The sequence below is a fragment of the Henckelia pumila genome, chromosome 2, assembly GCF_033568475.1.
Source record: "Henckelia pumila isolate YLH828 chromosome 2, ASM3356847v2, whole genome shotgun sequence".
Taxonomy (NCBI): domain Eukaryota; kingdom Viridiplantae; phylum Streptophyta; class Magnoliopsida; order Lamiales; family Gesneriaceae; genus Henckelia; species Henckelia pumila.
In genome coordinates this window covers 129154099-129179135 of record NC_133121.1, presented here as the reverse complement: position 1 = coordinate 129179135, position 25037 = coordinate 129154099, and the positions used below count along the sequence as shown (strand labels likewise).

The window sequence follows — 25037 nt, the reverse complement described above, 5'->3', positions numbered from 1 at the left end:
CTTTCCAGTATCTTATCGCAAAGACAAGGGTGCTGAATTTTCCAATCTGAACCAGGGAAATTTAAATGTTGAAGAATATGTTGCAAAGTTTTCTACCTTGCTACGCTTTGCTCCACATGTTTCTGATAGTGATGAGGCAATGGCTGATCAGTTCATTAATGGACTGAATTCTGATGTGTTTACTTTGGTGAACACGGGGAGACCGAATACTTTTGCTGATGCGATTGATCAAGCAAAGGGAGCAGAGGCTGGATTACTTAGACAGCAAAGAACATTGATTGTCTCACAGCCACCACTACAGCCACAACAATCAGCTCAGTTTTAATCTCCATTCCCCAGATATGAGAGCGGTAGCAGCAACAATGGGAGGAAAAAATTTCTGAAAGCTCAAGGGAAACAGTTCAAGAAAACAGAGAGTAGTTTCCCCAGTTCCAGTGGAAGACAGGTGAGTTCCAATTATACCGGTGTGTATTGTAATCGATGTGGAGGAAGACATCAAACTGAGCAATGCCAAGGAGTCTCTGGTAATTGCAACATATGTCGTCAGCCAGGCCATTTTGCAAGAGTGTGTCCCCAGCGAGACTCTCGAAGATCACAAGGTATGGAGTCTTCGAAATCTGAGACTCAGTCAGAAAGCCAAACCTCAGATGATGTTTAGCAGGTAATTGTTCTATTGCCTAGTTTTATATTGCGATATACCTATCCTTCGCATATGTTCTTTTTGAGCACTTTGTCATGTTGCCTGCATTACCTCTGAGCCATTATGTTCTGTAGTTGTGATCTCTTTACTTAGGAGGGGAGGTCTTATTTCTGTCAGAGTTGTCAGGAAAGGTATACTACAGTTTGAAGGTAATGTGAGAGATAGAGACTGTATTGTGCTTGATTTTTCAGATTATGACTGAATTATCGGGTTAGATATGTTAACCAAGTACAAGGATGTCGTAGATTGATTCAGAAAGTATGAGATTCAGAACTGAATTGATAAAAGGATGGGAATTTTACGATAAGAGTTTGAAATTTTGAATTTCTTTGATATCTATCTATCTATTTGTGAATCGATGATTGCAGAAAGAGCAAGGGAATTCTTTATTATGCAACAGATATGATGAAAGCTAGTCCAAAATTGACTAATCTGTCAATGGTTAGGTAATTACTGATATGTTCCAGATGAAATTCTTGGATTACTTTCAGTCTGTGAGATGGACTTCGATATGTAACTGATGTCAGGTATCTTATTGACTTCGAAAGTACCTTTTAGAATGGCACCAACAGAACTACAAGAATTGAAAAAAAATACAGACCAGTGAGATTTTGGGCTAATGATCAGAAATTGAATAAGGCCACAATGATGACTTGCTATTGTTTGCCTTGACTAGCTGATTGATTTGAGCAGTTACAGAATTTATCGATTCTAACAGATGAGAAATGAATGCAGATGTGATAGAATTCTTGGTTCTAAAGCCTAGACTGTCAATTAATTAAACTGAGCGAGATCAATTGAATGGTTTATGAACATATTTGTAGTTCAGAATCGAAAGAAGATTAAATGCCGTTGAATTTTATTCTGAAAACTATCTATATTGGTATGAGATTGTGGTATCGTATTTGATAGTTCTTACAGATAGCATGATATGTTGTATTTGACGTTATACAATATGATAAAATAGCTAGGATCTATACAAGAAATGTTATTCCTTGCTATGAAAAATTGTCAAAAGGGTTTGCTTCTGGAATTGATATGACTCGATGATGTTGTAAAGATGTTGAAATCTATTGTGTCAGGGTACTATTTTGAGTTGTATGGTACTGATGCGCTATTGATCGTTTTGAGTTTGCGATTTACCTAAGTAGATGTCGACAAATAAACGAATATGCAATATTGGTTATGCTACGGATAGGAGAAGATAGTTGTAAAAGAAGTTAATGACATGATGAGATGTCAAGAAGTATTAAAAATCTATTGTCGAGTTAGAGACTTTAGATTTATTTGATAGACTGTGGCATCGATTGTCAGATATTTTTGAGTAAATGGTTGTATGTGATTTCATCCTACCATCCTCTTATCGATGGATTGTCTGAATTGACTATCCAAAAGTTGAGAAGATGTTCAGAATCCTAATACCTGATTTGGTATTAGCTGACTAATATTGCCACTTGGAGATGGTAATTTCTGGAACAACTATCAGATTTTTTTTATGGGTCGCAATGAAGGTAGAGAACGAGAAGCTTTTCCAGAATAGAATAAAGATAGTTGATGATTGAGAAGCAAAACATACGCAGATTAGACACCGATTTTGTGCTTTGAACAGGAAGATTGAGTATGTTTGCAAATTCTTTGGTTTCGAATGTATTGTTTGATTTAACAAGCGACGACTATTATCTTAGAGAATTGTTGAATCCGATGACACTTCTGAAGAAGTAGGAAATCTTGTCTGTCGACTTTTATTTCCTCCATTTCTATCTGATATTCGCGACATATTAGAATGAGACTGCTTATGTACTTCAGTCAGATGAAATTAAGTTTGACGAGACATTAATCTATGTCGAGCAAATGATATTACTATTTGATAAGGAAGAAAAGCAACTCAGATTTGAATCAGTGGATTCGTCGTAGAACTGAATAAGTTATTGAGAAGATGAATCTGATATGAGACAATGTTATTCTGAGTTATTCTCCTGATCTGAGTTCTTATTCAGTATTTCTCCTATTCCTTATCTTATGTGCGTATCGATTGCAAGAGATTTCGAGGACGAAATCCGATCTTAGAGGGGGAGAATTGTAAGGCCCGGGATTATTTGATCTAATCCAAAATTAATTAATTTTAATCCGAGTATATTTAATTTATTAGGATTGAAATTAAATTAAATTAAAGGCTGAGGACCAAATTGCAATTATTGGAGATTTGAGGGGCCAAAGTGCAAATATGGGAAAAGTGCATGGACACATGTCTTTATTATGAATAGGAACGTGTAAATACATGTACATGTTCAGAATTTTGAAAACCAAAACCGAGAGAGAGAGGAAAAGAAAGCTCAAGATTTTTTATCATCTTCAATCCTTGATTTCTTGTGATCCGTTTGTCCGAATTCGATTCCGAAAAGAGTTCCGGACTCCTCACAAGAAGGGCTATCTATTGATGTAAGTATTTATGAGACTTAGGCTGATTCAAAAATATGTTATGAGGCAGAATCAGAAGTGATTATGGTTGTGTGTTCTTGAACTTTTAAATATCGTTATATCGCAACCGGATTGAAGATTGAATGTCGTATGCAATTCTTATGAATTTTCTAGCATTTATTTCGAGATTATAACCTTTGATTATGTTGATATATGAGGATCTTCAGCTGTTATAAGATGTATTTGAAGCTGATATGAATGTTAGAGTTGATAGAAGTTAGTTTCGGTTACCGGTTTTGTACCATTACTCCGTCGGTTTCGGATTTGAAACTGTTTTGATCTTGTATACTTGAGCTGCCATTTACATGATTAAATCTGATGTTTCCTTGATAAATATGCTGTGATTTCAGTTTACAATCAAGAGGCGTCAAATCGAGAATCCCGACTTTGAAACCGGTAGAAGAAAGAACAAGGTTTGTAGCCTTTTTGCCTTGAAGTTGGGTTGAAGTTTGAGCAAATTTTGACACAAGGGTATGTTAAATGGATTGACCAGATTTAGGAGCAGAGTTTGATAGCTTTGAAGAGCTTGAAACCAAGACAAGAAAGGTATAAACCAACATCGAACCACGGGATATATAACTCGAGTTAGATTGACTTGAGTTTCCCTAAACCACATACTTATTTGTTTCTTGTTGGAATTGATTTATTTTCAAGTCCATAGATATATGTTCTTGATTGTTTAATTGATAGATGAATTGTATGAGATAGGTGATGGCATAGATAGATAAGTCTATTGTCTTTCCTTGCTAGATTAGCTTGTCTCTTGTAGGTGGCTTAGATTAATGCTTCTAGAATTGGTTGCATCTTGATAAGCCACTAGATCTTAAAGAGTTGAAGGCGGATGTGTCATGTCTTAGAAAGGCAGATGTGCCAAATTACCGAATGTTTGGACTTGTATCGATATGCGTAGGAGTAGATCGACTCCTATGACCGAAGATCGATATAGTGGACCAAAGTTTGGAAATAAGAACGTACCGCCACCTCGAATGGGAGAGTAGGTAGGAGATTTGTTGCGTTCTTATTCAAACCGGGATCCCTAGATGAGAGTTGAGAAAATAGTCAAGTCTTGGTCTAGAGTTAAGACTAAGAGTCAAGATCAAGAAGTCATACAAAAACAAAAGTAGAGTCAAGACTAAGACACTACTTAGATTTGATAGATGACTTTGTGTGGCTGATTATGTTATGCTTTGAATATAGCATGTTTTTGTGCTACGCTTTGATTTATAGCATGCCTTTGTTATATGCTTTGAATAATATCATGTATTGTGGTTCATGAATATTTTTATGAATTAATTATGATAGTAATTACACTTGAACTTAATAGCATGCTATATGTTGCTTATACTGGGAAATGTATTTCTCACCGGAGATATCCGGCTGTTGTTGTGTTTGTATGTGCGCATGACAACAGGTATTTCGGGATCAGGACAGAGGCGAGCATGAAGAACAGAGATTGAGAGTTAGAGTGGAGATCCGAGTTTAGATGTTCATTGTGCTGTCAATGTTTAGTGTAAACACTAGAAGCATGATTATGTTGTAGCTACTATTACCAAGACTTATTGTCTATCATGTTGTTGTGTTGTTGATGTTCATAGGATATAAATGATGATTGTAAATCCTTAAGACAACATGTTGTAGCCTCATGATTCTAGTATGAGACTTTATTCTAGTATGGTGATCTTGTTACTCTTTAGCTATATCATGTTATAATGCATGTTAGCCTTTGATTATGTATAGATTATACATGAGATGATGCTAAATGGAAAAGAATGGAAGGGACTCACTTTTGACAGCAAAAGATCTTCTGTTTTTTTTTCTGCACAATGAGCCCGCTCGATCGGGTGATTATCACCGATCGAGCGAGGCCCTTATATTGGAAACAGTGAGTGAGCATTTTGGGCTCGCTCGATCGGTGAAGATTAACCGATCGAGCGAGGCCAAAATATTCCCAACCCGAGAAGTTGGCTTCAGGGCTCGCTCGATCGGGTGTTTTTCACCGATCGAGCGAGGTGCTCTATTTTTTTATAAAAAAAAAAAAAAATTTTGTTTATCTTATTTAGTCTTTGATGCTTGACTAATTATTATGATTATTTGGTTAATTGTATTGAAATGAGAGATTAGTACTCGGATCCTCACAATGATATTCATGACTTATTGAGACATTTCACTTTAAAGAGTTTAAGACATTCATATACAACAAATGTTGTTGCTCATGAAATTTGTTTTTTGCTCTCTCTTTTTTTCGTCATTCGATCCTCCTCGTTTTTGTCTGTTTCAAAAATAAAAAAACAAGTTGTTGTGAAAGGAAAAAAAAATATATAAACTATTTCAAATTATCATCACAATATAATTATTTTTCCTCACCTCGTGTTTAGACAAACAATCATTGCACTTTCCATCTCTGGAGTGAGAAAGACCGAAATAACCTAACTAATTTCTTTGACATTATTAACATAGTTATTATTATTAAACCAGCTCAAAGCTAACGTTGTTACTTGTAAACCATGTTAGTCAAATAAATAATTGGACACACGACATGTATTAGGTTTATCCGATAAAATGTTGATAAAGATAATCGAACTCTTGATTATTGATTAAACATTTAACTCGAACACAAATATAGTTTCTACCGCTCAGAAAACTATATACTTAAATATTTTCATACTTCATATACGTTCGTGTGCCTAGATAATAAATTTTATTTTGGTACTTTGCAAATATAAGCTAAATGAATATTTATTTATTCAACCATGAATTATTTTACAAAACCCATTAATGATTGTTTCAGTGGATAGACTCAATCATACTTCTTTCAAATCGTTAACCAATTAAAAACTTGCAATTCAAATTTGATTTCTATAAATAAGAAAAAGAATTTAAATGAGATCAATTTAGTAAACTATTAATAAAAAAAATAGATTTCTTTTGACACGCTATCACGGATTTACATTGATGAGACGGATCGAAATGACTCACATTTATAATAAAACTAATGGGGAAATTGCATATATCACCCCTGTGAAATTCCGTGTTCGCTGATAACCCCTTGTGAATTTTTTTTGAGCTAAAAACCCCATGTGTTTTCGGATCTGTAGCACGCGCACCCCTCCTGCTGGGTTTTGTGGCTCACGCGCGGATAGATGCGAAAATGCAAGGTTTTTTTTTTTTTTTTTTTTTTTATAAATTTGGTCCAAAATATACTTAAATCATACCCATTCAGTTCGGCCATTGAACTCGTCACCTTCAACTTCTTCGATCACGACTCCGGCCAGCCGTATTTCCGACATTCCTTGCTTGCTTTAGACTCCTCTTCACCTCCCCTACAAGCCTCGACATTTTTTTATTCATTTTTTCCCTTCAATATGTTGAGCTACAGCTCCAATCTTACGTTGGTACTCACCACGAAGCCGACTAGTTTTCCTTAATTTCCGACCAACTCCGACCACCAATCTTCCAAAGAATCCCCGATCTGTGACCCTCTTTTTCATACGAACAAAACACACACATCAATTTTTCCGATTCGTACTTCCTTTGGAAAGATAAGATATGGACAATTTCGTCATTTTTATGGTAAAATTTTGAATAGTATGCGTGTGTTACAGATCCGGAAACACAGGGGGTTTTTAGCTCAAAAATATTACACAAGGGGTTATCATCGAACCCGATATATCACAGGGATAATATATGCAATTTCCCCTAAAACTAATACTTTTGAAATAAAAAATAATATTTTTTTCATGAATTGGTTCGAGTAGAATATATATATTATAATCGTCTCATATGAGTTGTGATATTAGATTCTATCCTTATTTGGGTGACTTTCACGTCCTGTAGAGCGCGTGAACGATCTCCATCTTCTGAGCATTTATAAATTGTATTTGCTATTCATCTCAAAAAAAAGGAATACACTTCTTCCACGCTCGTTCCCCTTTTTTACAAACAAAACCTAAAATACATATATATACATACAGATTCGAATATGTATTCACCGATACGTCCATGTATCAACAGTTCACATATATACGCGTGGATGTGCTGGTGAATTTTGTGATTCTGACTTTTTTTTATCGAAAAGTATGAAGAAAAGATTGAGGGAATTTTGTACCGTAGTTTTTGTTTTCCGTATGTCCATTTCGTTCTCGTAGCCGAACCCTAGGTTTGAGATTTTGTATAGATTAGATTGTGACTGTAGCCAAGGGTTTAAAATTTGTTGATAGATGGGGTTTAACATTCTAGGTTAGGATGATTAGGGGTTGATTTCCAATTTTTTTTTGTATTGGATTTGGTGGTATTGGGACATGGATTATTATTCAGCTGGATCAGTTGGTGAATTTTAGCTTGCAGGTAGTTTCTTGAGGTGTTGTTTCTGTTTTTGGGTACGCTGGCTGCATTGACTTGGATATGTACTGTATTCGCTCAATGAAACGAAGGGATTTATTTTACGTTGAGGATATTTGAAGTGATTTGTTTGAGTCTGGGATTTATTTGCCTTCGGTATTTGTTATACTTTATTGGATTAGATTTGGTGAATTCGAAGAGGTTGTGGCTGAGAATTCATTTTTAGCTTGTGGAAAAGTTATCTGGGATTCTGAACGGCAGAATGAGTGTAGAAAATGAAGATCAAGGCTACCCGCAGAATGGTTCTGGAAATTTCGAAGTAGTTTCAAAGTGATTACCTTACTTTCTATCTGCTGAATTATTTTGTCCCTGGTTTATAATTACATCTTGTTTGGGATTAATAGTGGAGGACTGTTTTGATTATTCAGGGGTTCTAAACTATCATATACGAGGGAGTTTCTACTGTCTTTGAGCAATTTGGATATCTGCAGGAGGCTTCCAAGTGGATTTGATGAATCACTGCTGAGGTGAGAATTGGAAGCTAGTTACATCATGGAAACCCAAAAATCACATTCTTAGTGAAGTTTATTGTGTTACTTGTTTGAAATTTCTATCTTCTTTTTGTGCATGTTGTTAACTACTGACCATCATTGTTTTAACTATGTATATGTTGAATTTGAGGCAGTGAGTTTGAGGGCACCTTTCAGAGCATACCAGATCGACCAAGAATTCCTGGGAGCTTGTCCTTGCAGAGTTTCAGACGGGGCCAGTATGGCTCATCTCCACCCGCTCAAGGGGATTCTGGTAACTACTCTAGGGGTATTCATGGAAAGTGGGAAAACCGTTCCTCAGGGAGGAATGACCGAGACAGTGATTCTCAATCTGACAGGGATTCAGGTTCTGTCTCAACATTTCTTCATTAGTTTAGAAGATGAATGGTTTTATGCTATCGGCTACATGCTGTCTCCATAAGTAATTTTAGCAATATTTCGGTTAAGAGTTTACACGACATAATAAACTAGTTTTTGAGGTTGGGTTAGCATTAGTACTTTGAGAGGAGACCTTGGAAAGGGCTATAGTCAATGCCCATAATGTAGCTAATGCCTGCATTACAAGTTGGATGAAGGTGCGTGCAACACTTAGCTGTAGGTGAGTGAAACTTTTCCAACGTAGTGGGCTTTGCCCTTCTCATGGTGTTAGCGCTGTTATATTTCTTACATTGTCCACAAGAAATAGTTGAGTGTTCCCTAAGCTCGAGAGGCTCTACTAATATACTGGTTTTGAGTTGAACTCCTCAATTGGGGATATGTCATAACATATCTATACTTGTCTGTTGGTTGCTTCACTTTTCTACTTTAGGGATATACACGGGCTTGAATTGCTGTGATGTCTACCCGAGAGGTCGAGGCGGATTACAGTTAAAAATTCATACTTGTAATCTAATAACACTACCTACTTTGGTGTTTGATGTCTGTACTGCTTGATCTTGAACTAACGAGAAATAGAGTACTTGGAGTGGATGATAGCTAGGCATATTTTCTATCCTATATTTATCTTATTCTTAGTCCAAACCTACCAGTAAACTTTTCTTTTCTAATTGTTTGTTTAACTGTGCGCCCTTATAAGAATTTAGAGTTTATTTTTGGTTCCATCATCTGTGGTTACTGGTTTCAATATTTTTATTCATCATTAATCAAATAGAATCTGGAAGGCGTTTTGGGAATCAAGCTCGAGGGTCTTGGCAAACTCGTGAACATGATGGGCTCCTTGGCAGCGGTTCATTTCCGAAACCATTTGGAAATGCATCTGGGATGTCGACTGCAAAGATACGAACAAATGAGCACTATCAACTTAGCAAGAGCAACGAGCCATACCATCCTCCACGGCCATACAAGGTTAAGTGTGTACACACATACATATATATGTAAATGCCAAAAATACCCATCTCATATATTACTAAAATGTACATTTAATAAAAATATCATATAAATATATGTTAGCAAATTTGTAGCACACGATAACCACCATATCTCATGCGCTTTGCAATTTTCTTAAAATTACTAAAATTATCTTTATCTTTTTTAGATAGGAAACAAAATATATTCGCAGAGATGTAAAACGTTATAAATACAAAAAGTGGACCAGAGGTCCACACAAAAAAAGAGATAAACGCCGGAGTCAACTTAGCACAACATAAGACTCCGATCCCTGTACAAATCAGTAACCGGAATATAAAAAAGGTTATAACTACAAAAAGTGAACTCCTTAGTCTTCGAATCCCATAATGGAACTGTAAATTTGATCTTGTCCCAGCAAATGCCAACCGATTCTTCCCCATTATAAAAATTCTCCTGTTTCTCTCCAACCAAACCATCGTACAATTAACTAGTACGGTCCAAAAGATTCTCCCTCTGCTGCACAAATAAATCCAAGATTTGCTTCAAATAAATTCGGAACTGATTTAGGGGTACCCATACCAAACCCAACTCCTCCAAAGCTTTGAACCATTGAGTACTCGTAAAAGGGCAATGAATGAGCTAATGATATTGAGTTTCCACCTCTTTATCTTTATCTATACTTTTGAACTATATATTAATATCACTCCTAAAATAACAAACGTATTACAAAAAATAATCAATTTTAAAATAACAAAATGTATTGTATTTGAATAATATTTAAAAAATCTCATTACAATTATGTCTAAACTTTATAATTTTAATATAATCTCTAGATTTTTTACACATTATTTAACACCAAAAATTTATGCATGCATCTCGTGTCAATGGATATACAACACCATACAAAATTTAATATATACGCATGTATCTCGTACCAATGGATACTAGTTGTAAATTGTTCAACAAGTCCCAATAACTCATTGAAGCAGGCAGTATTTTTTAAAATTTGTGTCTTAGCCTTTTTGTTTTTCTTGTTTGGTATCTCTGTTAATTACTGTAATTCTCATGCCGATAAATGATCCGTGCATGCCTTTGACTGATCTTGTATGACTTCTAATTTTTTTCAGGCTGTACCTCATTCAAGAAGAGACACAGACTCCTACAACGATGAAACTTTTGGTTCAATGGAGTATACCAGTGAGGATAGAGCAGAGGAGGAGAGGAAGAGAAGAGGTTTTGATTTATTCTTATTGGAATCATTGTAGCTCTATGTAATTATGCTTCTGTTCTAATTTATTTTCTGTTACATTCCCATTTAAAATCAGCCTCTTTTGAGATGATGAGGAAAGAACAGCAAAAGACTCTTCAGGAGAAGCAAAAAACGAATCTGGAGAATCAGAAAGATGGTATCTCAGACCTTTTTGAAGATTTGGATGATAGAAAGGAGGAAAGTGGACATTTTGTGAGGAAAAATGAATTTGAGGTCTCTGCTGCAATTCCTATCATTAGTAATGATCTTGAGAAAAATGATCTTGAGAAATCTTCATTTGCTTCACACTCTCCTGCATCTAGACCACTTGTTCCGCCTGGTTTTCAAAGCAATGTTCTTGATAAGAATTCTGGTGTGAAATCTGTTATTCATCCTCCTTTGTCAGAGGTATGTTGGTTCAACTTTCCCTTTTTATATTATTTTTTTGATTAAAGATACTGATATGCTTTGGAACATCTTTAAATGATTTTTCATAATATTCACGATCTCATTCTCTGGCCTCTTTTTGTATGGATTCGTGTGCTCTGTTAACGTGTTGGTAGATTTCTCTTTGCCTCATTGATTAGATGTTTTGAAGTGGGATATTAACATTTTCTTTCTTTATGTGACACTACCTCCTTGATATGTGCCGATTGATTTTTAAACTTCAGTAGTCGGCACTTTTTTGTTGCTAACTAATGGCCTCAATGAAGATAAAGAAGTGACTATTTATTTTATGTCAACTGTGATATGCTACGTTATTCCCCTTCCCCCTTCCCTTTTCTATATCTCCCAGTTTCCCTCGTGTATGGGAGGTTTCTCTTGAGATTCAGTTCATACTCTTTTTCTTTGAATTTTTTACCGTCACAAAACCAGTAAAATTGGTTATCCTGAATATTCAGATCTTTTTTGCTTATTATAGGTCAAGAAACCTGTAACTGGGGTAGGCCTCTCAGAATCTGAAGTCAACCTTATCCAAAATAATACGAAAGATGATTTAGAGCAACAGCTGTCTGGGGAGATGAATTTAGTTGATGGGCAGCCTGCAGAGAAAATGAAGCACCCCCACCTTTCAAACAAAGATGACACTGTGAATTTACGCCCAAGTTTGGATTTGTCCACAAAACTTGGCATGAAAGATCATATATCCCACAGCTCTGGTCATTTTAATTTTCATGGAACCCTGGATGACTTTGGGATAGTAGAACTTGATGCCAAAGTATCAGAGGATACTGATGGTAAAGTATCCGAGAATACTGTTAGCGAATATAATCAAAATTATTCAACTTCAGTGTTGGAGAACTTTTTTGGCAGCACATTATCCATGAATTCTGGTGGTTCTACTTCAGCTGAGGTTATTCAAATTTAAATGCATTCCTGTTGCATGTCTGATTCCTGCAATTGTTTCTGTAATATTACCATCTCACTTTTTTTCAAGGCGATTGATTATGTTTCTTGAAATTTAAAGTAGATGATACGTCTTCACGAATTTGAATAACTCCCTTTTCTCTTTAAGAAAATTCCGTGCAGAGGAATATGCACACACAATGGCTTGTGAAAACTTTTGATATTTACAAAAAGTTAAATCACTTTGTTGTGGAATAAAACTGGACTGCGAATGAATGGTCATTTGTCTGTGGCATTTTGGAAATCTTTTAGTGTTTTACTTGCCAAATTTTATATTAAACAGATGTCATTGTCTGTCCAAGTTTTTTTTTGCTTGTGTTTACCAGTTGATATAGAGTGTTGTTCTTGTTGATTTATTCAGTCTAGTTCTTTTTTTTTTTTTTTAGATATCAGTCTTCTGGTCTTTCTTGATAGTAGTTGGGTATGTAAGGTGATTGATCACTTCTAGGTCCAAAAAAAGTCTTTTCATGTGATTTTGAGTTGCTTGAGTTGTTACTTACTATGCTTTGGATGTATCATTGTTCAGCATCATGACAGTAAACCTGATGATACATGGCTCCCGGATTCTGTCCCGTCTTCAAAGTTTGCCCAATGGTTTTTTGATGAAGGTGTGATGGTTTACTTAACTTTGAATATTGGAAAACTTCTGAAGCTGTTGTGTTGATTTGATTTTCATTTTTCCATTTTCAAAATCTTGCAGAAGCAAAGTCTGTTGATATGTCATCTGGGAGGCCAAATGATTTATTATCACTAATAGTCGGCGGTGATAAAGTTAGATTGCAAGTTTCTAACTCAGAAGCAGCTGATCGATTTCCACCTGATTTCTCCTCTAAAACTTCAGAACAATCAGATCAGTTTAAATTAGACATCATGTCTACTGATATTGGTGTCGCTAACCAGCTAAGCATTAACAACGATGAGGAGACTATCCCTGCTATGCTTACCTGTGAAGATCTTGAACAATCAATTTTATCGGAGTACAGTGCAAAAAGCACAGCTGGGCTCTCAGTCTCAAAAGGTTCGAGTTCAAGTAGTGCAAATACTGAACGACAAAGTGTGCAGGTTGACGGTCATGCATCTATACACCTGCTTTCTCTTTTGCAAAAGGGAACTGAACGGAGTGTAAACTCTGATGTGGATATCAATTTAGGGGATAAATTATCAGGTTCTCAAGAACATAATGTGGAGACAACAGTCAATATGCCTAAACGGGAAGAGAACAATAGTAATGTCCCCAGTTCTGTTAATAGCCTGACACTTGAAACACTCTTTGGAACTGCTTTTATGAAGGAGCTACAATCAGTTGAAGCACCTGTTTCTGTCCAAAGGGGCTCCATCGGGTCTGCTCAAGTCGATGCCTCAGACCCTCCTGGATTACCCTTTCCAGCCTCAGATAATGGCCTTGCTTCCCCTAGACGCAACGAATTCGGCTTGCAAAGACCAGGTCATGACTATGGTATTCCAGCTTCAAATCACAAACAACAGACAAAGCTGAGTAAGGCTGAGAACTGGAACGGATTTGATGGTTCCCTAACTGATAGAACTTTATCGAAGCATCATACAGAAGCAGGTCCAATGCACATTGAGTTTCAAGAGGGTGCTGAAACTCGGATGCCTGAATTCAGCTCCTTTTCTTCAAACGATCCTCGTGAACACTGGATGTCGAAATTTATGTCAATTGGTAGTTCGAGTAATAATCTGAACCCTTCTTTAGATGGACATGTTGATATAATGGACAAACTGGGGGCTATCAGTTCTGTTAAAGACCAACAACTCATGGGAGTCTTGGAGAAACGGCACTTTGTACGCGATCCTTATGAACAAGTGGAGCCTCACATAGCCTATCGCAGCCTTCAGATGCAGCAATCTTTACCGCAGTTTCAGACGCCACAAATGTCTCAAGTGAGGCCAATATATCATCCCTTGGAGTCACATCCTGCTCACATGAATCCCCAGATGAAGTTGCGGGGTCCTGAAACCATGTTTAGCCACGATTCTCTAGTCAACCATCAAATTCAGTCAAATATGAACCGGCCTTCTTTTCCTCACCAGAATGTTAGGGTCGCAGGATTTGATATTCCATCACATCATTCAGCTTTGCATCAGCAGATGCAAATGTCAGGAAACCGTCGTCCTAACATGTTACCTGACTTTTCAAGGGGTGGCAATCAAGCGGCTTACTTTTTACCGGAAATGAATAAGATGCAAAATTACTCTTTTGGGCATCATATGCCAAAAATTGGCAGCCATGGGGTTCCTTTTACAGGTAAATCATTTACAAATCTGATGTTACCATTAGGTGAAACTGACTATGCCTCTGTCCTTTTTAACTCAAGCTTACAATAGTTAGGGGTACCATTATACCAAACTTCAATGAATGAATTAATGAAGAGAACTGTAAAAAAGAGTTTATCTACTGGGGTGGCCCTTAATATATTTTTTATAGGTTGTTCCTGTGTGTCATTTGTCCTAAAAATTAGCAATAATGAGTAGCTGAACTTGTGACTCGTAAGATTAAGAAGATTTTCACTTGGTTACTAAATTTATAGGAGTAGCTGTTTTATGCATTTTTTTTATTTCTTTTTCATATTACAGATCTAAAATTAAGAATTTATTCTCCCAGGAAGCAGTTCATGATGTAGAAAGTTGCTAACTTTTTGAGATTTTAGCATTACCAGTAACTTGTCATTCTCAGCCTACTCTTCCATAATATTTTTCATCATTTGGTTCCTATGGTTCCTAGTTGACCTAACTGTTACTGTTGTATATGTCTCCGTAACTTGCAATAGAAAAAATTGGCTACTCTGCAAATACTTGTCAGTCGTAACATGGTTACTTTGAAGTTTTAGAATCTAAATTTCAATCTGATTTTCGCGATTGAATTGGCCCCAGATATTGATTCTGGAGGCAATCCTTCTGAGGCTTTTCAGAGGTTAATAGAAATGGAGCGCCGTGCGAACTCGAAGCAGTCCCACCCTTTCGCTCCTAGCCATAACCGTGGAAGTCATGGGTACGAACCAGACTTGGAATTCCAATATAGATAGTTGAACATTACCACATGGAAGGGTGATCCATGTCGATATTGGAAAATGCCATCTTTGCAATTGCAGAACGGTTGGTACACACCCTCTTGGTGAGCAAACTTGTAGAATATGGTTTCATTCCTCTGTAACTTGAAATTATATTGAGAATGGGATGGAGATTACAGGAACTTCCTCACTTTGTTATGGATGTGATGATTGTGACAGTTGAATCTTATTTTCTCTTAATTTTCCTGTTATATTTCTTTGTTTAGCTAAGCCGTGACTGTTGAAAGCTACGCTAGAGCTGGTCTTTATTTTTAGTTTTGTAATCAAAGATCCATGTAATGTATGATGAATCGACGCACTTGGCCAATTCTCTCTTGTAGATTAAACACATAACACGTGCTTTTGTTTAAGCTGATATTAGTTTTTAGAATGCATCCTTGTGCAAAATCCTGTATTCAAAATATGTTCGTTAAGCTTGAAGAATTATTTTCTTGAGGTCCTTGCCTCGGCTTCGTTTTTCGATTTCATCCAAATTGAGAATACGTGTATTTTCTCAGCAGATAACCAAAATAAGCCGGCATATTTTGTTCCTTTCTCAGATGGATGTGGTTCCATTTAGGTTTTGGTGCAGGAAACATGTAGGCCAATGTGGGAAAAATTCTCTTCGAAACAGGTTCTTTTTGCTTCATTTATGCTGCTCTAAAAAAACACTCTCATTTCTGGGTCAACAAAAGAAAAGGTAAAGAGGATAATAGTAAGAAGAAACATTGTCATGAATGCTTTCCTTTTGCAAGTTTTTGGATATAAGTTTGACTTTTACTCGGTTTCAGTGCCAAATAGAATTTCAGTCCTACCTACGCAATCATATCAACAAATCTGTTCTTTTTTTCTTTTCTTATTTTGGAAGTGGATCAATAAATCTTACAACAGCGAGTGTGAGTGTTATAACACACATGAGGTTCATGTATCACATGTTCATTATGTTAACAGTTCTTTTTCATCCATGTTTATTTCAATATTAACATCTATTATTTATGAATTCACCGTCCATTTATTTATTTTTATTTTATATTAAATAAATAATTTTAAATTTTATTTACAATATTTAAATAATCATTATTTAAAATAAATAATATTATTAATTATTAAAACTAAATGATATTATTAATTTAGAATCAGATTTATGAATTTTTTTTAAAATAGATTTGTTTTTTACAAAAATTGAAATAGATTTTTTTTTTATTTTTAAAAAAATGAAAGCTGAAAATCAATGAGGAGCCCCGCGTAAAGTGGACTAGCCACTCCCGCACTCTCCCACGGCTCGTGCTTGCACGAACCTATATGTTTGAGTTTGGTGCACGCATGCATGTGTTAGTCTTAAAGATTTAGATTTGAGATAACTCCTTTGAACTAGTTCGAAGGAGGAGGGTTGTCTTTGTTTATATAAGAAACATTATCTAATCGATGTGAGAGATATTTCAACCGTCAGTAAGGATTTTTTAAATAAAAAATAAAAGATACTTTGACTGACGTTCAAAAAATTGAACGCAAGAATTGGTTATTTTCTGAGACGATTGTTATGTCATACTGACACGTCGGCTATAAATAATATTGGGTGTTTTATACCTCAATATTAACATCAACGTCGATGCTCTGATAAGCTGAGTTTTACGTTCTTCAAGGAGTTGATTCAAAAGTCTAGAACTAGGGTAGATCGAGTGGATGATGTGAGAAAGAGACAACCCCACTTCCTTGTTTGATCACAAAAGTTTGGAAAACAAAGGGGTAGAAGGAAAATTATAGAGTATGTATCCACTCATTCAAGCAGAGAAAAAGTCCCTTTTATGCTACAATATACATACAAATACAAAATATACGGTTTTATCATCCCACAGTACATACATACAAAATATTATGTTACTTCACCCCATTACTTGTGTTAGCAGGAAATGAGAGACTAGGTTTTTGTTTTTTCCCCTCACTGCTTGCCTGGACAGATCATCAATAAACAAGGTGTTCCGACGGTAAACCGGTCCGCTTTTCTCGATGGTTACTCAAATTCCGTAGCGCTTCCCATGTTATGAGTTTCAGTGCTTACTTGGTAGGATGATAGCAACCTCCTCTGTCATAAAAAATAACAGATAAAAAATAATTGTTGTTGTTATCATATGTCCCTTAATTTGATGGAAATTTTGAAATAAACAATTAAATAATCACGGTCGAAATCTTTCAGCTGAGACTCAGTTGAAAAAAAAATCACTGCAAGGTTCAAAGCATTTTAGTACTATGCAGGAAATATCAACAGGCTTGAAAGTTGCATGGAAAAAGCACTTCAAGACATACGAGTGCAAAATGTGTCGGGAACTTACATGATCCTCAAATTCAGGGCTCGCCAAATTAACTGAGAGATTCTTCATCAACGTGAGTACCTAAAGAAGGAAGCAGATGAAATACACACAATGTCACCCACAATATTTAGAAGAGAAAAGGGATGAAGAACATCATACTAGTTTGAGAGAGCTTTCAGAAAGTACTTCTCAGCTTTTCCTTAAAAAAATTTCAAAATATTGTTAACGAAAAGCTGAGGAGTGCTTTCTAGAAGTTCTCCCAAACACTAAATTTTCTGTCCTTAGAGAGTGTTTTTTGGCTTACCGTCTGGAAATTTACGGGGTCCATGTTTTTGAGCCTCTGCAAATGATCACTCGCACTATTGTCAAAAATACTACCTATGAAGTCATAAACTTGAGCAAAGTCTGGCATAGCTGCAACAACAAACGATGGTAAGTTTGATATATAGGGTGATTATAACTTCTCAGATAAAAAGAAATCAGGCAAACGAACAGGTAACAGAACTTCTAGTTTAAATCCCAAATAACGAATTCAAATGTGGACTGCGAAACGCTCATTCTCTCTTAGGACCTACTATGTCTAGGTTCAGGGGCAGACACCAAACATGGGGTTAAAAGTGAGTGATTTAGCTGAGAAGCTCTACCAAACACTACCTTAATATATTTGACATTTAGATTTTTTCCAAAATAGAACATAGCTTATTTCTTAGTTACAGAAGAAAGGCGCCTTTAATCGCCAAAAAGTAAAAACAGTAAATAAAACCCAAAGAAGAGGAGTTGCTAGGAGATATTAGCATGAAGCATATCCACTGGCAAACCAAAACAGTGGCACAAAAAAACAGACCTCCAGTTCCTTTGCACGGTTTTTTTGATCCGCAACTCGTCGCATTGTTAGAGCTGCTACATTTTTGAACCATGGTACCACCAGGTGTTCCTATATCATCTGGAACACCGGCACGATCATTTCACCATCACCATTTTAAAAGAAGACGGAACAGAAACAGAAACAGAAACAGAAACAGAAACAAACCTCTTGACAAATGCTCTGTTTCCATCCAAGGAGACGAATGTAAGCTGCCTACTGGATTTGAACGTACTGATAATGAATCGGGCCGCGCGACAGACAAAGAATCGAGAACTGCAGCTGATGGTTGCAACACTCCTGTGGCTAGAGAAATAACTGCATTGGTTTTGCATTCAAGTACGGGGACAAAGTAATTGAATTTGACAAAACATCCAGCAGACTAAATCAAGGCACGCGTTGATAAACCGGACTCTGCTCACCATTTTTCGGAGCTTTGTGTGGATAAGGATGATTTGCTTTTCTCTTTGGACGTGGGGGAGGTACATGTTCACTCTTTCCATTCTTCAGCACCTTCAGAAAATATTTCTGGGCGTGACTACGAATCTGCAAAGCACGCGCATTGTTTAGCCTACGAAACAACAATTAGCAACACAGAAAAATCCTTAAAATCAGATTTCAATGCATATCACGTGTAAGTGTGGATATTATCACCAACACAGTCGGTAATGAAGCAAGTACACTCTCCTATAAGGTTCGATTCTCCAAATTGTAACTGTCCTTGGGCTATTTAAATTCAGGCCGGTATGCTAGGTGTTTTTACATTTGTCTGTTCGAGTTATTTCAACTTCTGTGTGCTCTTTAAATAATATATGCATTTTAATATCGTCGATAAACCGATATTTATTAATACATATTTTTAACACACAAATTAAAAAACATTTGACCTAGAAATACAAGAAATTCAAGCCAATATTCGACATTATCAATAAACAGGCCATACAAAACACGACACAAAATATTCGACATTGCACAGAGACCTTACATTATCAATAAAGTATTCATTCAGAATGATGGCTCACAAAACGATTGAAGGGCTTGAAGAAATTTGTAAATTGTAACATGATCAAAGCATGTACAGTAACACACATACAGATACAATTGAATTGAGAAGTTGCTAAAAGTTTACCTGGATAACAGTCTTTGACCCGACAAATGCCTCAATCTTCTTCCAGTCACGATCAAATCTGGATAATGGTGAAGTAAACCAAAAATGAAAAACAAACAGAGCGAGTGTGTAAAACCTAAAAACACCATAAAAACCTTTCATTGGCATTCGATTTCTTTACTTTCCCTTCTTAAAATATAAATCTTTGAAAGCTATACGTGCAATTCAAAACTAAGAAATAAAAGTTGGAGTCTTTTTGGAACCTAAACGTCGTCACACACACTTACAATTGAAGGGCTTCAAGAAACTTGTCATGCTCCTGCTCACTCCAGCTCTCTCTGGATTTAGTAATCGTATATGGCTTCCGGGTCTTCTTATTGGGGTCCTCCATAGTAGCCGTACAGGACGAAGACTCAAGCAAATGAGCATTGATCCCAGTTCTCATGGGATCCCCACCTTTATAATAACAACCGTAAAAGTGGGTGGTAAAATCCTGAGACGGAGAAGGATTGGGATACAGTGACACCATGTGTGATCAGTTCAAGAATTGCTGATTCTTGTGCAAACATGGATGGGAGAGGAAGATGACGGTGTTGGAGATTTTATATAGGGGAGAGGAGGCCATATCGTGACCTTACACGTGGCTGGCCCAGACTTGATGGCTAGCCTTGGCTGGAGTTCGCTCCATTACGTGTGTGGCAGACTTCTGCTTCGCATGATAATAATCATATATTATATTCATTTCTTTGAATGGGATTTTAATATTATATTCATATCTCGATCATTATTTTTATTTAAATAATAATTTTTATTTTATTAATATAAAAGATAATATTTTTAATGCAATATTTAAATAAAATATTTGCCTATCTACGAGACATTGGAGTTTTTGTGCTCACTAAATATCATATTTTCCTATAAATTAATTTATTTTCTTAATATTTTTATTTCGTAATAAATACGTATGTCATAGTTTAATTATATGAAAAAATATATATTTTAAGATAACACTTGGAGATTTTTATTATTATTCTAGGAAAATACACAATGAACAAAAAGAAGAACGATATTTCAGAAAACCTACACATTTGGGTCACAATCTGATACAATTACATGGTAAATAGTTTAACAATTGGTTGGATCAATAACTTTATCTCTTTCTTATTTCTTGTCTCGTTAATTTATCTTAATCATAGATTTAATTAACAATCACTTATCCAAATAAATGAAAATTATATATATCTGAACCCTGAAATAAATAAACCATTGTAAACATTGGATCGCTCTCCTATGGAAACAAATTCAATATCTCCTTTTTTAAAACAAAACAAAACAAAACAAAACATAGTTTTAATATCGGAAGAGATTCGAATGTGGTTGGCTGAAAGCTATTGGAACATCAAATTAATTTTATCGGTAAAAGATTAAAAAGCACGTTCCACATCAACAGTAGAACAATTTGTGTGTTTCAAAGAAAAAATGGGATCTCACTTCTAATCTTTATATCATATATATTATATTATTACAACTTATGCCACGCTTGAGAATCACCATAGTCTCCGAACTACATATGACATGACACACCATTACATGCTCTTTTTCTTTATTTGAAATTATGACACGTTAATGTTTGTGATTCTAGATGCAAGAAAATTTTAATATCAATGAAATTGGGTTGTACATTCTAAGATTGACAAAACATCATTGTGAAGATACTGATGAAACTTTGAGTACTGATATAATTTTGTATATTTTAGACCACCTTATTTTATTTATATTAGATGAGATAATTATGAATCATCGGTACCACTTTGTACCATTTTTTTTTATCAAAATTTAGGTGGTATTTAAGTAGTGTTTGAAAGAGTTTCTAGAAATCACTTTTCAGTTTTTCGTTAACAAAATTTTACAAAATTTCAAAATTTTGTTAATGAAAAGCTGATAAGTACACAACTTTTGAGAGATGTCTTCAAATTCCAAGAATTTTTCAAAATTTTGCCATATTAAAAAAATTCATAAATGAAATTTTGTATCATCATCCTTCAAAACTTAAATTTTTAGTTGAATATTTGGGATATCGATCAAAACTTAATAGGCGCCGCCATGTTTTAGAACAATGGCTCGGATACACAATATTAATTATCCATTTCCCGAGTTAAAGATAAGGATTGTACCAGCAATTTGATGTGGGATCATTATACTTGAAATATAATAAAACAAATAAATAGGTAACATATTAATTATTACATACATCACATTCCACTGAAAAAGGAAAAATATTTTCAAAAAGCAAGTCTACAAAAACATCACAAACAAACACAAGTATAGCATAAATATATAGATCTCAGGGTAGTCTTTTGCTATATATATATATATTTTTGAAAGGAAGGATCTTTTGCTATAGATAGAAAGTAAATAAGGGGAATAGGGAATCTAATTTTGGAATCTTGTTGAACATTGAAAGACAGTACAGCCTGTAAGAAGACTGTTGAAGGCAATTTTGCGCACAAAGGGCCAACCACTAGTTTCATTTGAGGCTGAGAATCAGTAGAGTAGGTATTGATTAGCTTTCGAAGTAATTTACTCACGTGGATTTGATAGATAATTATCTAACACAAGAAACACGACTCAACATATATTGTTTGGAGTTATGAATACGAATTAAAAATTTGCTGGGAGATTTGACATTATTGACTTGGTCGCAAGCAATGTATGGGCTCCAATTTAACGAGGGGTGACCCCTCTTCATAAAGGTTGAGCAAGAGGTGTGCAGTAGCCAGTAAGAGATAAACAATCCAACAGAAAACGCAGATCCAACAAGGGAAGCAGAAAGCAAGTTCAAGTTTATTTATTTTTGGGTAAAGATTTGGCCATTTAGGATCTCAAAAGTCAAGACAACGCCACAAAAAGTTCATATTCATGATTCTAGCATAAGGATCACATGATGTAAAGCCACTGATGCCGTGCCAACAACTGCAACAATTTCAATACCTAGAGAATAAAATTGTGCAAAAAGAGACGGAAGTAAAATAACAGATGGCCTGAAACACGAACTTAATACTCAGCATTCATTTGATGGTAGTAAAATAGTCTACAATAAGAGTATGCTGGGATATAAAATGGGTCGATCTGGAAAAACATAGCATCCGAAAGTACAGCTCCACGAGAAGGCACTGTTTAATCATCGTCATTTATTTATTTCAGCATACATGAATTTTCAACCTCCCCTGTAACCACAGGATCACTAGATGATTATCATGAACTTGCGGTTTCATCCTCTGGTGGGGCAGTGTTTCCGTCTACGCACAGCAAACAGTTTGTCCCTCAGCATACAAGTGATTTCTTTTATACAGCATTTCTCTAGTAAAAGTTGAAACATGGAAAAAATAGAAAATCATGCATCTTCACCTTCTGATGGAGCGCAAGGAGACTTGCGGTACCGAGTTTGCTGTTGAGTTGGCTGAAACATCACAGTCAAAAGTAGACACCGCAGAATATTTAGCATGGAAAGAAGAGATGCTCTAAATGACTGAGTATCATAACACATAACACCTACAGATTCTCATATTCATAATCACCTGTAACTTAGGCCGGAGAGCCTCGAGTGGTCCTTTTGGTTTCTCAACACTTTGCTGTGGCCAGGTAGCATTAGTGAATACTAGCTAAAATGCATTTCAGGTTTCAAGCGTGTAAAAACAGGCTCAGATTCAAAAAAGCAAGTACCTTCCCTAGAGCCCAATCAGCAGAATCGAAATAAGCACGCTCATGATCCTGGCATCGTAAATTTACATTTGAGATAAAGAAGCATCAAGATTCTTTCAAAAAATATGCTGGAAGTTTACCTTAGAAATTAGTGGTGGTTTCTTGGGGATTATTCCTCCATATTTTTTTTTAACAGCTTCCTCCTGCAAATAATATAAACATAGAAATCATCAAGATAGATTTAAATGAATAAGAAGTTGAAAAGTACCCCAAAATGAATGTGATCTGAGCACAACCTCCTGGTCTGTTGATGGCATGGATTTGTCAGCATCCTCCATGGCACCATCTATTAGTTCTTTGACTTCCTCGGTTCCTGACATAATCCTATCCAGAACAAATCACTAATTTTCCATCAGTGATTTCATAGGAAAAACTAATCTACGAAAATTCACCAAGTCAAAAGAGAAATACCATTTAACAAAAAAATTTCATCCGCGGTTTCAAAAGAAAACCAATCTTTGAAAAGACAAGACAAAGCCAATACATGTAAAGAAATGGTATCAATATTGCAGAAAAAGTTAAAGTCTTTCTACTATGGCTCACCCATGAAATTCACTAATCGGAAAACTGATAAATTTTAAAATCCATGAAATTCAATGATCGGAAAACCAATAAATTTTCAAACTTCTAATTGATCAATTAAAGGTTGAAGAATGTGCAGTTGATGTAAACTAATTGAACCCATGGTCAAGTAGGACGTGTGGCATTGTTTGGTTTGATGTATTATTAATTTATGTATAACTTATCCCAATCAATTTCACCTTATTTTCGTCATATTATTTATCTATTTTTTAATTAATAATTTTACATCAATTAAATCAAATAAATTATAATCTATCCATCAAATCAAATAATATATTAACTAATTTTTCTTATTTATTTTTAATTTACATTATATTACTTATCCATGGATTACTTATCTTATCACTCAAACCAAACGATAACAATCTTACAAAACTACTCAAACAACGGAATTCCTGGCAGTTCTAGTAAATCACGAAGAATGATAACAAATTCCTCACAAGTCATAAGTAATTGCAACTTTATGTCATCATCAATCCTACTTTAACCCACATAACAAACTGGTAAAAAAATTCCCCATTCTCACAAACCATAAGTTATAATTCTCAATACTTGCTTCCATTCATCATCTTCAGGAGAATTCTCTCATTCACTGCTCTCCAAGAATCCAGAAGTCAATTCAATTTCAAAGGAAAAAGCCATAGCTACTTACAAGCAGTCGATTGACCAAAAAACAATTACCTAGCTCGTAGTAAAGCTATCTTGTGATGCACACTTCATCAAAAATTCATTCGTAGAAAATTAAATAAATTCACCATCCAAAAAACCGCTGCCCCATACCCAGCTACGTCATTACAGATCCAGAGATATCTCAAGAGAAATAATGGAATCAATCTTTACATAATCACACAAACATGCAAATGAAAAATGTTAGATTTGCGAATAATTAGCAATCATTCACACTTTATGCAGAAAATTAGAGAATTAACGAGCATATGAACTGAGCAAATAAGAGAGTACAAAGATGAATTAAACAGACATTCGAACTGAAAAATAAGAGACCAAAAGATAAAATTCACCTCAAGTTCTTCAGATCGATTGTGTTCGTTTCTGTGCGGGCGTTATGATTGAAAAAAAACGGAGAACTAGCTACTTCAGAATGAAGAGAGCGCATAAAATTTACACATTTGCCCTTGCATATTTTTTTTTTGTGATTGTAGAGTAATTTTTCAAGGTTAAAAAAATATTGTACTTGTGATATGATATGTTTCAAATTATCAATTTAAAAGGGTTTATTTTGATGTTAACTTTAAATTGTATTTCATGGTTATTTCAT

The 25037-nt window shown here is 35.3% G+C and overlaps 3 protein-coding genes across 5 annotated transcripts; 1 reads left to right on the top strand and 2 right to left on the bottom strand.

Moving 5' to 3' along the window:
• The first annotated feature begins 7092 nt into the window (after positions 1-7092).
• Positions 7093-15492, top strand: LOC140880049 (uncharacterized). Its single transcript, XM_073284133.1, has 10 exons — positions 7093-7846; positions 7945-8043; positions 8202-8413; positions 9218-9411; positions 10542-10647; positions 10740-11071; positions 11586-12017; positions 12597-12678; positions 12771-14336; positions 14963-15492. The coding sequence occupies exons 1-10, from the start codon at positions 7779-7781 to the stop codon at positions 15112-15114; spliced, it is 3243 nt and encodes a 1080-aa protein (XP_073140234.1). The 5' UTR covers positions 7093-7778; the 3' UTR covers positions 15115-15492.
• Positions 15493-16901: 1409 nt separating this feature from the next.
• On the bottom strand, positions 16902-19989 carry LOC140883244 (protein REVEILLE 3-like). Of its 3 annotated transcripts, none has more exons than XM_073289632.1 (8): positions 19705-19989; positions 19439-19496; positions 18732-18855; positions 18478-18627; positions 18292-18390; positions 17752-17861; positions 17469-17528; positions 16902-17221 (listed from the first exon to the last, which is right to left on the bottom strand). In XM_073289632.1, exons 1-8 carry the CDS (start codon positions 19944-19946, stop codon positions 17150-17152), a joined length of 915 nt encoding a protein of 304 aa, XP_073145733.1. In that variant the 5' UTR covers positions 19947-19989; the 3' UTR covers positions 16902-17149. The 3 variants fall into 3 exon arrangements, with proteins under 3 accessions (XP_073145733.1, XP_073145734.1, XP_073145735.1); XM_073289633.1 differs by having other exon boundaries at positions 18478-18615; XM_073289634.1 differs by having other exon boundaries at positions 18478-18609.
• Positions 19990-22301: 2312 nt separating this feature from the next.
• On the bottom strand, positions 22302-24845 carry LOC140884928 (uncharacterized). The gene is made up of 7 exons (XM_073291829.1): positions 24781-24845; positions 23416-23503; positions 23260-23322; positions 23141-23188; positions 22996-23049; positions 22826-22877; positions 22302-22716 (listed from the first exon to the last, which is right to left on the bottom strand). Exons 2-7 carry the CDS (start codon positions 23497-23499, stop codon positions 22673-22675), a joined length of 345 nt encoding a protein of 114 aa, XP_073147930.1. The 5' UTR covers positions 23500-23503; positions 24781-24845; the 3' UTR covers positions 22302-22672.
• Positions 24846-25037: the final 192 nt, after the last annotated feature.

Excerpts from the sequence above, each read along its gene's own strand:
- LOC140880049 (XM_073284133.1), top strand. The coding sequence starts at position 7,779 with ATGAGTGTAGAAAATGAAGATCAAGGCTACCCGCAGAATGGTTCTGGA. Across the intron at positions 8,044-8,201 it reads TTTGATGAATCACTGCTGAG|TGAGTTTGAGGGCACCTTTC; the intron begins GTGAGAATTGGA and ends AATTTGAGGCAG. Across the intron at positions 12,679-12,770 it reads CCAATGGTTTTTTGATGAAG|AAGCAAAGTCTGTTGATATG; the intron begins GTGTGATGGTTT and ends AAAATCTTGCAG.
- LOC140883244 (XM_073289632.1), bottom strand. The coding sequence starts at position 19,946 with ATGGTGTCACTGTATCCCAATCCTTCTCCGTCTCAGGATTTTACCACC. Across the intron at positions 18,391-18,477 it reads AACAGAGCATTTGTCAAGAG|ATGATATAGGAACACCTGGT; the intron begins GTTTGTTTCTGT and ends CCGGTGTTCCAG. Across the intron at positions 17,222-17,468 it reads GCCCTGAATTTGAGGATCAT|AGGAGGTTGCTATCATCCTA; the intron begins GTAAGTTCCCGA and ends TTTTTATGACAG.
- LOC140884928 (XM_073291829.1), bottom strand. The coding sequence starts at position 23,499 with ATGTCAGGAACCGAGGAAGTCAAAGAACTAATAGATGGTGCCATGGAG. Across the intron at positions 22,878-22,995 it reads CTCTCCGGCCTAAGTTACAG|CCAACTCAACAGCAAACTCG; the intron begins GTGATTATGAAT and ends GTGATGTTTCAG. Across the intron at positions 22,717-22,825 it reads TCCTTGCGCTCCATCAGAAG|ACGGAAACACTGCCCCACCA; the intron begins GTGAAGATGCAT and ends TGCTGTGCGTAG.